Here is a 13,442-nt window from a genome sequence, read left to right as displayed (position 1 = left end):
ACTATCTGGATACTGATGACACTTTTTTTTCAAAACAAATTATAATCCATAATTTTATTAAGAGTATCTATGCTTGTGTGTTAAATACGCGGTAGTGTGTGTAATGTTTTTTAATTGATTAAATGTACTTATTATGCATAATTAAATAAAAATATGAGTATTCTTCTTCTCTATATACTTAAACTATAAGTGTGGGTAATTTCATACTCTTTCTTTCATAATTTTCATAAAAAGAGGTACAATGTTAGGTCCCGTATAAATATATAGGAGATAAAAGCAACGGTTTTACAGAGTAATAATAATATCTGCAATAGAAGGTAGGCTTTGGCTGTACTCTAATTTATTGATAAAATACATCAGCGGTGTATTGGTATAATGGAGCACAGCACAAACTTATTAGTAAACAATATAGCCATATGATTGGATAATATCCGACATCCAACCGTTAAAGATAAGGAATTATTATTACGGCATTATGTACCACGCTGATGTCTGTAAATATCGTTATTTATGGCTCAATAAAAACAAAATAGCCGAAAGGGTCACAACATAAAATTATGTAACAAAATCAAAAAAGGAAAAAAAGATAGCACCGAATGATGTAATTGTGTCGATTACATCAGCGGTATACGGTTTCTGCCAAGTACGGTGCCTTTCGCTTTGCTATACGATATTAGCATTGTGAAACGACCTATATTATTAGTAGACGAAATAAGAGATAATATGATGTCTTATTACTATAGTTATTTTGACTTAGTTTTACAGCAAGATTTCGTATGCGGACAGTTTATAATTTCCTGTTTCCCACGTTACAAATGAGCTCATGAAAAGTTTTAAAAGATTCCTCGATATTGTTTATTTTAAGACATAAAAAGTACTGTTTATTGCAGGGCATGCAAGGTCCGGCAACATGACGCTCTGTGTCTATCAATATGAGTCGTAGGTGTTAAGCCTAATGCGCCTGTAATTACACCGGCAACCACGCCCTTCAGACCGCAACACAGCATTGCAACAATGCTGCTTAGCAGCAGAAATAAGCTTGGTGATAGTACTTTCCCTGACGAGCTCTGTCACAAAAGGTTCTACTAGATTCTAAAATTCAAAATTCTTTGGATGCATGGATAAAAAGATTATGACTTGACTAGCTTCAAGGTGATAATATACTTCTAGATATTAACATATATTGTAAATTTTTGTTGTTGGAAAAGAGCAACTGCTGAGTTTCTTGCCGGCTTATTCTCGGTAGAATCTGCCTTCCGAACCGGTGGTAGAGTCACTACACACGGACAGACTTGACGTTTCAAAAGTGCTTGTATTAGGACTACTTGAAATAAATGAATTTTAGAATTTTTTGAATTTTATATTATATGTTAATTATATTTTAATGATTTTGTTTTAATATTAAATATATACCTATATTTTTTTAATTGACTTTGTTACTTTTTACTTTTTGATTATTCGTTTTAATTATTTCGTTTGTTATTTATTTAATAATATAAATCTGTTGTCACGATGTTTGTCCGCGACGGACTCCTAAACTACTTAACCGATTTTAAATTAAATTTGCACACCGTGAGCAGTCTGGTCCAACTTAAGAGATAGGATAGCTTAGATATTTAATTATAGTCGCAATTTTATTAGTTATCTATAATTAATTGACAGTCACATGTTATATATATACTACATACTACTATACAGCGATACTGAATACTTTAAAAACAAAATCAAACGCAGACGAAGTCGCGGGCAACAGCTAGTTTATTGTATATTCATGAACCTTGAAGATAAAGTGGCTCGTGGCAATTACTCAGTGGCGTTCCTAGGGTTTTGAATTTGAGCAAGTCCAGTTACCTGAAGGACAAATTTAACTCGTCATGATCTATAAGTCGCCATTCTTGTTATTCTAAATGACAAACAATATCAAAAAAACACTACGATTAAGGTCAGCGCGCGAATTATGATTGGAAATTTCGATTGATAATTGGTTGGATCAAGATGTTTTAAAATTAAAAAATAATCATAGAACTCCAAGTATTTCTGTGAGTTGTTTATGTCATAACCAGCCGCGTTCCAACCATTCTTTTCATCAGAAAAAAAAAATATGCAATACTCATTGCTATTAAGTTTTAATTATTTTGTTAATTTCATTTCGGATTAGTCGAGAAAAATTTAAAAGAGATATTTATAGTAACGCAAGCCCGGCTTTTCGGCTTGTATGGTAGTACCGCCACTGCAAATACTGCGCTTTTACTCGTAGTGTATCGAATGTATCAGATTGCTATGTGTGAGCCATATTGTCACACATTTTGCTTATTATGCTTAATTTGTTTATTTTTTGGTTTTATATCATCATCATCATCATCATCAATTCAACTGATAGACGTCCAATGCTGGACATACGTCTTTTTTGGGGCGTTCCAAACTCCTTCTACTGGCACCTCTAACTTTTCTAAGTCACTGGCTTCAAAGGTGAAGGGAAACATCGCGATTAAGCCTGCATACCTGAGACTTCTCCATAATGTTCTGAAAGGTGTGTGGAGTCCACCAAACCGCACCTCCTGGCCAGTAATGGGTTTATATGTAGGTGATGATGATGAAACGTGCGATTTAATGATTGAATTTTTTAATAACATAGTATTTATGATGCATACTAACAATTGCGCCCTAGTTGCTAAATAAATAAAATGATTTTTTTTTTCATCTCTATCATTTATTCTTTTTAATTTATTTTTTTAATTCTTAACAAAGCTTAAAAATAAAAAAAGATTATAAAAAAAAAACATCCCCCTCCGCTTGCGGGGCTTTTGAATGCCCAAGCAACCGGCGGTCAGGGCTCCAGAGTGAGGAACCTCCTCACAATACGCGCCGTTTCAAGGACTACTGCCTTCTGTATCCGACCCTTGATCCAACAACCAAGCGAAAGCTTCTTAAGATGTTGGTCGAAGCTTTTCGCGAGAAGACCATTGACTGAAACGACGCTCGGAACAATAACGGTCGACTCAACATTCCACATGGCGGTAATCTCGTGAGCAAGGTCCAAGTATTTAAAATTTTTAATTAAAAAAAAATTAATATATATATATATTTTTGTATTTTTATTTTTTTAAATGATTATTATTATATATTATTATTATTTACCTTATTGTTGTATAACACGCTCCGTAGTACCACTACGGAGCGTGTTATACAGGAGAGGAGCTTGGGAGAGTCATATCTAATTTAATGGATTTCTTCGACTAACGTAATACTATAGTACTATAGAATACAAGAGTTTAGTGCTTCTGATTGCTAAGAATTACTTTAAAGTTCCTTCCTAAAAGTTCTCGAATTCAACTTACCTTATGAACGTGGGTAGTCCAGATATACTCGTAGCGTAATTCCTCGATGACGCAGGCGGGGGGTCTCTCAGGCAGTAATATATCGAAATACATATGGACGTTAGCCATACGAAGTTGGCTAAAGCTGAGAACGGCACTAAATACTTTAGTTTAGTGATTTGCGTCAACGGCAGCAATATTACAAGCGTTAGAGCGCAGAACACAGTCACAGACCAGCTGGGACCTCCGTATACATCTGACACCTGGAAAAAACGGTTTCTTACAAGCTATGTTAAATTTATAAATTTTAAAAGAATATAAAAATTTCTTTTCTCTTGCAATCGCGGCCTGTTATTTATTTTTAATTCAATTCGTACGGTTAACACAAATTGTTTAAATTATACAAATCGAAAAGAGAACAAAATAATGGAAAAAAGTGTATTTAGAGATTTTCAAAAAACTTTTAATTTTTTTTTGTGTTGAATTTTTAGTCACATTGCTATTCACAATTAGTTTTAAAATATTGGCAATAAATAATCCTAATTGATTATGACATTTGCCATTAGCTGGCATATAAGTCAAGAAGCGTGGAGTATATGACATACCTACGTACGACTAATCCAAATTACTATTTGTAAATAGCGGAAACTACACTGACACACGACGTTAGCGTTACTTCCGTCAAAAAAAAATCTGAAGAAGTTTTACTTAAAATAAAAACATGGTCATTAAAATAACGTAACAATACATTTTAACCTCTACAATTATTGTATTTAAAATTGTCATCTCATCAATTTCTTTTTTCTGGCCGAGTAATAAATTTTGGCAATCTATTAACGATACAGGTAGCCTAGTGTGGGGTCCACAGATTATCGATAAATAACTCCAGGCTTTGTGATTCTCTCTAATCGTCCTTTAATTTCCTAACTAAAAATAAATAATTTTTAATTAATAATACCTAATAAATATAACATGAGCGATCTCTGCCATGCCAACTTAGGATTAGGTAAACTAGAAAGAAAAACAGACCTCAGATAGATAATGAGGACCTCCGTTTTATAAGACCACAACATTAAACACTAACCCACGGAGGTCGACCCGGGCCACAGGGAGGCATTGTACACGTATAGAGAACTTACTTGTTTAAAAGACTCAGCAACCACGACGATATAAACGCAGCAAGCTCCTAAATGCGTCACCGCCAAAGCCCAATCGGCCAATTCTCTGAAAAGAAAATTTTACATTAACAACAGTGTAGTTATTTTCGAGGCCGGCAAAATGGTCGTGGCAATTGCTGGACGAGTAGAGTTTGAAGTGTGTAATAACACATTAACAATTATCTGTGGAAACCTGTTATTAGTTTCAAGTCAACCAATTTTTTAATTATTTAGTATTTACAACTGTTGGTTTTCCAATTAAAGAAAAATAAATAATCAAACACGAGAAAGGTGATTGTAATTTCCACCGACACTTATACAGCATATCCCGTTAATAATAGATCAAGCTTAATTGAAAAATACATCACCCATATTATAAAGAAAGCTTATTTGATCAGTTTAAAAAAGAGTCACCTAGGTTTTCTGCCTTTTTAGTTTGTAATTTTTTTTACCCTTGCTTATAATGCTTATGCTGTAATAATTAATTATTTAAATATGATTTATTTATTTATTTATTTATTTATTCAAAGCAACACCAACAGAATCACATGTACATGGTAATAGCCTAAGGTATTGTAAACACATATGATTCCATTGAGCATGTTGTAGCTATGCAACATGCTTAATATGTATTCAAGTCGACGCTTAATGAAGATGGACACTATATAACACGAAAAGAAAATATAAAAAACGAAAAGAGAAACTAAATGTACAAAATTATGGAACAGGAATAAAAAGAAAACTAATTCTAAATATATTTTTCATATCAACCCATTACCGGCCCACTACAGGGCACGGCACTCCTCCCACAATGAGAAAGGGTAAGGTAGACCACCACGCTGGCCCAGTGCGGATTGGTGGACTAGGGGCAGTTCGAGGGAAGCCAGTTGCCAGAGTCCAAGCTGGTTTGAGTTGGCGGCTTAAATCGGATGACATTCGTTAAGAGTTTATACTCTCCATGCTCAGTGCTATAAACATTAATTATTTTAAAAATATAAAATACAATATGAATGGACCAAACAAACAAAATATGACCAGCTAAGTATTTTTAGTAGCTTATTTTGGCAGTTTGTCTTTAAATATATCGATTGAATTATTCCTTTACTATTTAATATATGTAAATTCCCATTCAGATATCTGGGCCCTTGCGAAGGAAAACTCTATCCTCTATAGACAAAATACGGCGCAGAAAATGGAACTGGTTAGGTCACGCTTTTAAAAAAAGTTAAAAAAATATCTAGTTACCATTTAAAAATTAGAATTGTAATGACCCTTTTTTATATACATTTTTTATAATACTGTTTTTACGTACTATTTGTCAACTCGCCATCTTTACATAAACTGTTTCGTTTCTAAGGATGGCGCAGTATAAGTTATGTATTTAAAAAAAAAAATTATATTGGTCAATAAAATAAAAACTACATCAGTGAATCCTACCCCTTTATGTAACGATCAATAGGGGATTCTAGTGAGCGCATGCAAGCGAATACTTTTCACAGTCAAATATCATTACAGCAAAACGTAAGGGAACGAATTGTACACAAGAAAGTATTGTCACGAGGTTTTATATTTATTTTTCCTGTAATATTATCAACCCTATCTTTTTAAGATACCTATTTAGCTTTGCAAACTTCGGAGATGGCGTTTTTAAACTTATCACTTATTTAACGGGGTTTACGTTTAACCATTTCGTCGAAGATACCCTAAAAATACTACCAATTATGGGAAACTTATTTATAAAAACTAATCAACAAATGTAGTCTTCATATTTTTTTTTATCGACTTCCGTAAAATTTAGTTTGTAATTTTACTACAAAGTAACCATTGACTGTAATGTTACCTAATGCTAAGTGATAATGCAGTCTAAGATGGTAGCGGGCTGACCTGTTAGAAAAGGTATAGGTAACACATAAAACAATAACCCTTATCGGATTTTACCGAAATATCTCAATATTAAATCAATTAAGGTATATCAATATATATTAATCAATTAAGTACGTGTTTCTCCTTATACTTTTTTTCCTTAGGGACATAATCAGTAAAATGAATAATAATCAGTTGATGAATTTCTTAATGAAAAGGTTGTTTGGAAGCATCCGGCTTTTTGAATTTGAATTTTGAATTTTGAATTTTGAAAAATTACTTAACAAATTACAATATAATAATCTAATAAAGTCTAGCGTAGCCTAGTGGTTAGAACTTCGGCTTTCGACGATTTTGAAGGGCCGATTTCGAATCACAGCACGTACATCTTTTGTGAGTTATGTGCGTTTTAAGCAATTAAAATCTCTTGCTTCAAAAGTGAAGGAAAACATCGTGAGGAAGCCTGCATGCCTGAGAGTTCTCTATAATATTCTCAAAGGCGTGGGGGGCTCCACACGGCTTTGGGAATATTATGTCCGCACCACCAATCCGCACTTGACAAGCGTGCTGGACCACGGCCTAAACCCTTCTCAGTGTGGGTCACCCAAATGAGCCGGTAATGGGTTGAAAAGATAAATCTAATATAAACATTAAAATGTTGATGAAAATTTAAAATATGAAAAAAACAACGTATTATTATTATGCAAAACTGTGTAGTATTAAAGATAAGTGCGTAAAATTTTTGGAGCGGAAAGTTTTGCATCCTTCTAGCGAAATAGAAATTTGTGTGGAGATATTAACCGTGACGTAATAGATCTATTACTGCATTTTATAGACCTACTCGTTTTATAAAACGGTTTTTGAAATGAAACCTCTATCCAACATAAACGTATAATCGAAGAGAATACAAATACAACATAATTCCCAATTGTGTTCTCAGATTTTTAATTATTAGTCTAGTTAATTTATCGTCGTCTGCTGGGAAAAGCATCATTAAGATTGTCGCTCATTAGGTTCGATCATAAATAGTTGGTATTTATTGTGACGACAAAAGTGATACTACTTTGACGGTCGATTTGCGCAGTGGGCAGCGACCCTGCTTTCTGAGTCCAAGGCTGTTGGTTCGATTCCCACAACTAGAAAAATGTTTGTGCGATTAACATGAATGTTTTTCAGTGTCTGGGTGTTTATGTGTACATTATAAGTACTTATGTATGTTATTCATAAAACTATTCATCTTCGGGGCTAAATGGCGATGTGTGTATTGTCGTAGTTAATTTATTATTGCGCGGAAGCGACGATTGCCCAGTGGGTAGGAGCTCAACTTCACTTTCGGGTGGCCGAGTTCGAATCCCAGCACGCACCTCCTTTTAAGATATATGCGTTTAAAGTAATAAAAATATCACAAGCTTCGACGGTGGAGGAAAACATCGTGAGGAAACCTATAGGCCTGAGAGTTCTGCATAATGTTCTCAAAGGTGTGTGGAGTCCACCATTCCGCACTGGGCCAGCGTGGTGGACTACGGCCTTAACCCCTTCTCATTGTGGGAGGAGACCCGTCCCCGACCCGGGGTTAATATGATGATGATGATTTTATTATTTATTGATGGGGTTGTTACTTTTGGGCGTTAAAAATAGGCTTTCATACCTGGCATAGGGCGCATATTTTCTAATAGGCTTTGGCCCGTTTTGGAACACTAAATCGCAGGTGTCTGCGTATCCCAGAGAAGGCTTTTTGATTTCCACGCAAAGTTGCTGCGAGGTTTTTACCTGTAAAATAAAAAAATAAACATCAGTTATGTTAACATTTCATGAGTTCACAGTCTTTTTCATATATACTGGAGGACTGGTTTTATTTGTAGTTCAATGGGGCTGCCACCAAAAACTAATATATGTTATAGATTTTACTAAGTAAGCTGATATCCTTTTTTTTAATTGTCAGACTAAGGATCCAAAATTTATGGTACGTGCTAAACTATCGGCAGACACAGTAGCTCTTCGCAAGGCATGCAAGGGTGACCCACAAATATTAGAATACATTTAGTTAAAAAGTCCTTATTTGGGCATGGCGTGGGTGAGTATCTGACTCCTAAGTAGTTAATACTTTATTTAGGATATCGCATATTCTACCTCGGACTAGTGGCATTTACAGTTGAGTATTATAAATGCTGTACTGATAAAGTGTATAGTTAAAACACATCACTTATTTCTTAAAATTAGTTAACATAGTACCAAAACATTATTAAATAGTAGGTCTATAATTTACACCGGAAACCAGGTTCTTGGGATGAGTTCACAACAATGCTGCTTAGATATAAGTGAAAATTACTCCGCTGATCAGACAGGGGACATGTGGTGCATTAATAGCGACATAGCGTTCCAGTACGATGCTTATAACTGCCATGCACCTGACTGGTCAGCCTTTTGCTATACTCGATTGCATTATAACTTACCACCAAATTAAATAGTTGATAAATAATAATAATAATTGTTTAATTCAGGTAAAACCCCATCTCAATATACACGTAAAAAAAGTAGCAAAGTATTTTATACTGCACTCTGATACTGCTACGTGTTTTACTGCGTGTTGTACGTATATTTTTGTTGTAGTTAAACCAAAGCTGACACGTATAGAGGATAAATGAAATGATATGGCTGAGAATAGTGATAAAACTTGACTGTTTAATAGACGGGTAAAAAAATTTTTAACACAATGTTGTCGGAGATTGCCCGAGCAGTTTCACTATAGTGTAAATTCTCAAATTGTGATGAAACACCTCATTTAAGTCACGGTTTGAACAGCTCGTTGATGACTGAATAAAAGTATATTTACATTCCATTGCATTTATTTCCAAACAAGTAAATTGCGCAAGCACCAGGCAGTGGTAGGTGTCATATTATTTTTATTGCCATAACAAAAGGGAAAACTGCGGTGTCGCTTTGTGATTTGTGAAAGTGTGAATTGTAAAGGTACTGTTCAACTGTTGCGCACGAATACGCCACGCACAAATATAACTTTGCTTTGTTATTTATATAAAAACGATAGCTCTTATCTACGTTTTGTGACGTAGTATAGTTTCCCAAAAAGATAAATAATCTATCCGTGAAATAACTTGCTTTATTCATGATTGTGATGTATAACAATTTAAATTTTTATTTTGCTTGGAAAAATATCAAATGTAAAAAAAAATGTCGCAGTCTAGAAGCTGGCTACCACCCTGCCAACAAAGACGAGCCGCCAAGCGAAAAAAAACTAATTTGGGTGCCATATAACAAAAAGGTTTACCCGTTAGCACCTTAGGCTGCATTATCACTTAACACCAGGACAGATTGCAGTCAAGGGCTAAAGAAGGGCTAACTTATGGTGGAGTAAAAAGAAAATAACGTTCAAAGTGCACGAATAAGAAAGCACCTGAAACCTACAAACGCGCACCAACCCATCTCACCACATTTTTTGTCCAAGTTGGCGAGTCAGCCTTACGTATCACCTATCATACGACAATTTTTAAAGCTGCGCTTTTTACAATTTCTTTTAGGTAGTTTATTTTTTAATTGTTATAATTGACGAACCAAGCGGGCGGTTCACCTGATGGTGGAAAACCATCGCCTATAAACAGAGCAGTACTTCAATCTGGAAGGAAGGTACACGTCCTGCAAAGTACCCCCTGTGTCCATCAACCTGAGGCATAGATGTTAAGCCTTATGGTCCTTATTACACCGGCAACCACACACTTCAGAATCATAATCATAATCATTTATTTGCAAAAAAACGTGAAAATATAGATGTTAAAAATATTATAAGGAACAGTGTTTTAGCCGATTTAGAGGCATGTAAATCTGAACTTAAAAATAATTAAAAACATTCATAATTAGATTACGTCAATTAAAATATAAATTAATTAATTACAATGACAATGAATTTAATTTAGGCCTTAAGTATCAGCAAAGTACTCATCTACGGAATAATAACATTTTTCAGTCAGATATTGTTTTAATTTGCGTTTCAGCTTATATGTACTAAGATTTTTATCAGTCAGCTCTTCCGGTAATTTATTGTAAATCTTAGGTACCATATTAAAAACACTTTTGCTAAACTGCGCAGATGAAAGTTTTGAAAAACAAATTTTATTTCGCCTCCTTGCACTCTCAGAGAACCTAAACAGATTTCCATTTAATTTGATGAATACAACAACTTCATAAATGTACAGGCATGCACTAGTCAATATTTTTAATTTTTGGAAGTGAGGTTTGCATGTGTCTGTTGGTTTTACACAGCATTGCAACAAACTAAGTAAAACAGTAGTACTTGGCTTCGAAACCTTCGTGCTAACGCAGGTAAAGTGCACCAAAAGTACACAAAGTACGTAGCAATGGACGTTTACCATTACACTTACGCAACACAAAGCTGTTTGTAAGACATTAAACTCACTTTTGATTTAAGGTTCGGTCGGGAAGTATGGCACCACTTAGCGCTTCCTTTCTTTTCTAATTGACACTTCATTTAGACGATTTTCTATACAAACGAAGTTAATTTTACGCTATAAAGAACATATATATTTATTTATCATACCCTACCTCAATGTATATATCTAATTGTATCTTGGTATCTTTAATATATCAATATATAGATCATAAAATGTAAAAGTCTCCTAGTCCTATGCTAATTTAAAAGATAAGTCTTTCATGGTCTCCACAATACAGGCTACCTAGTGTGGAGACCACTAGTAATTAATTTTTATAATCTTTTTGAAAATAAAGATGAATAAAAAAAAATTAAAAAAGAAGAAAGTTAGAAGTTAGAAGTTCGTGACCCCATTTGAACCTAAATGTTAAATGTGGAAAATATGGTTGAATATGGTTGCTTGTCGTGGATTATATAACATTACAATTATTATTCAACTCTTTACGTTTTTCATACGAGTACGTAAGACTCATCATGAAATGGTAGCTTAGTACTTACTAGAACATGGATAACGTGTGCACAAACGAAGCCGATTATAATAGTTGCGAACACTCCGACCACGAGACCGGCATTCTTGAAGGCTAGAGGCATCGCCAGTATTCCGGAACCGAGAGATGCCTTCAGCAAGTGGGCCAATGCTCCAAAACTCCTGGAAGTTAGAAGGATCATAAGTACAAGGCTAGTAGGTAATGCCGTGTGGTGATGGCAGAACAGTATATTTTTACATACTTCATACTTACGCTATAGACTCTATTAAAAAAAACGTCAACAAAACAATTCAATTCAATTGGCCTTATCTACAAACGTGAATACTGAGCTTTGTTCAAATAAAATTGACATATTTACAAGCAATTTAGAGTTCATGGAGCGGTTGCTGTACAACTGAATTATTTATTATTTACTAACTGACCCGCGAAATTTCGTCTGCACCAAATCAGTTATTACCGGTCTGAATTTCTTAAAACCCTAGAGCCTAATTACAGCGACTCCTACCGGGTCCAGTTTTACATCGAAACTATATTCCACGTGGCCGGGCGGCTGTCTATACCCGTCGTACAACTACACGATATGTCCAATTTGAATAATTGAAAGAGGAATTTGCAGGTAATTTATCTATCAAGTATTTATTTGTATAAGGATTAATACCATGACAGGAATGTCATCTTTCTATTGTACCCATGTTTTGATTGACAAATTATAACAAAAAGCGGTTATTGTGACTTAACCCTAACAGTTGGACATATAGTCTCTTGGATTTTTTTGTAGATTATAATGATTACTTTAAACATGTAGTACATTATTTTTATGTATCATCTATCATTTTCGCGCTGTTCGCCAGAAAGCTGTTGGTATAGTTTCTTTAGCAAACATCGTTATATTTCAGCCAATTTACAGAAAACAATAATGAAATATACACGCAAACCTTCCGCATGAGTCACTCTGTTCATTAGTGAAAACCGTATGAAAATCAGTAGTTTTTCAGTTTTTCCTAGACAGACAGACAGAAGCGGCGGGTGACTTTGTTTTATAATATGTAAATATTGTTCCCAATTCAAACAAATAATATATTGGAAGCGCGTAATATACATATAAGAATTGAAAGTAAATTACTGTATAATCTAAAAGCTATATATATATATACTCGAAAAATACCAATTGGAGCGTAAAACGGTACACATTTTTCAGGTTATTGAACCTTTAAGCAATAAAATTATACTAAACGATATCAAACCAACCGACATAGTTATCGTACGCCATATCATCATATCAATCTATCAATCAATCAATAAACCATCATTATATTATATAGGTTGGATAGAAGCAGGCGTTACTTCGCGGAAATCCATGACACATTATAAGCTAAATTTGCTATACTCCGCGAAAAGCAGGAGAATCTGTATGGTGTAATTTATAATTTCTTCAATCCTTATACTTCACACCAAACAGTTCTTCGGCAATGTACCCTCTACGCATGTTTCGCTCCGAAACGGGAGCATCCTCAGGAGATGTTGACTTCACAATGAATAATTGTTAAGTGAATAATTCGCCAAATGTGTCGCCTTTTATACTTACAATAATGTGTCAATATACTTATCGTCCAAAAGTCCCAAGTGCTTTATTTAAAGCCTTACCAGGAAAATAATAAACCTGAACCCTACCATAGGTAGGTATAGCAGATATTTTTTTTTTTTTTAAACACTGTAAAAAGTATTGTCGTGCAAATGTGGCGTCCCCAGAACAGTTGAGCTTTCCAAGGATATACTTTATGTTATTTACATACACTAATATTAGTGTCATTTTGTTTCGAGGTACGTGACAAACACCTTACAAAAACAAAAAAGATGTTTTTGTGTCAATTAAAGCTGTAAAATAGTTCTCCGCGTTTTTGTTTGCATATTACCTACTTCTAAATAACAAATTTGTCCCATTTAAACATTCATTCCACGACTAACCGCGTTGTACCACCCGCTCGTTGCACGAATATAAAAATTATCAAAATTAAGCTTAATTTGCTATACTCCGCGAAAAGCAGGAGAATCTGTGTGGTGTAATTTACAACAATTATTCTTTACAATGAATAATTGTTATTAACAATTATTCATTGTAAAGTCAACATCTCCTGATGATGCTCCGGTTTCGGAG

The 13,442-nt window shown here is 34.3% G+C and overlaps 1 protein-coding gene across 3 annotated transcripts in view; it reads right to left on the bottom strand.

Annotated features, from left to right (window-relative positions):
• LOC120623998 (proton-coupled amino acid transporter-like protein pathetic) overlaps positions 1 to 13,442 on the bottom strand; it is a 54,035-nt gene that overhangs the window by 5,154 nt on the left and 35,439 nt on the right. For all 3 annotated transcript variants that reach the window (XM_039890299.1, XM_039890297.1, XM_039890296.1), the window contains 4 exons: positions 11,298 to 11,448; positions 7,986 to 8,107; positions 4,457 to 4,541; positions 3,339 to 3,580 (listed from right to left, as the gene is read on the bottom strand). In XM_039890299.1, the coding sequence (XP_039746233.1) occupies positions 3,339 to 3,580; positions 4,457 to 4,541; positions 7,986 to 8,107; positions 11,298 to 11,448 (600 nt within the window). The remainder of the gene's footprint in view (positions 1 to 3,338; positions 3,581 to 4,456; positions 4,542 to 7,985; positions 8,108 to 11,297; positions 11,449 to 13,442) is intronic.

The sequence above is a fragment of the Pararge aegeria genome, chromosome 5 (assembly GCF_905163445.1).
Source record: "Pararge aegeria chromosome 5, ilParAegt1.1, whole genome shotgun sequence".
In the NCBI taxonomy this organism is placed as follows: Eukaryota; Metazoa; Arthropoda; class Insecta; order Lepidoptera; family Nymphalidae; genus Pararge; species Pararge aegeria.
The sequence above is the reverse complement of the archived record's forward strand: the minus strand, read 5'-3'. Positions and strand labels throughout refer to the sequence as shown.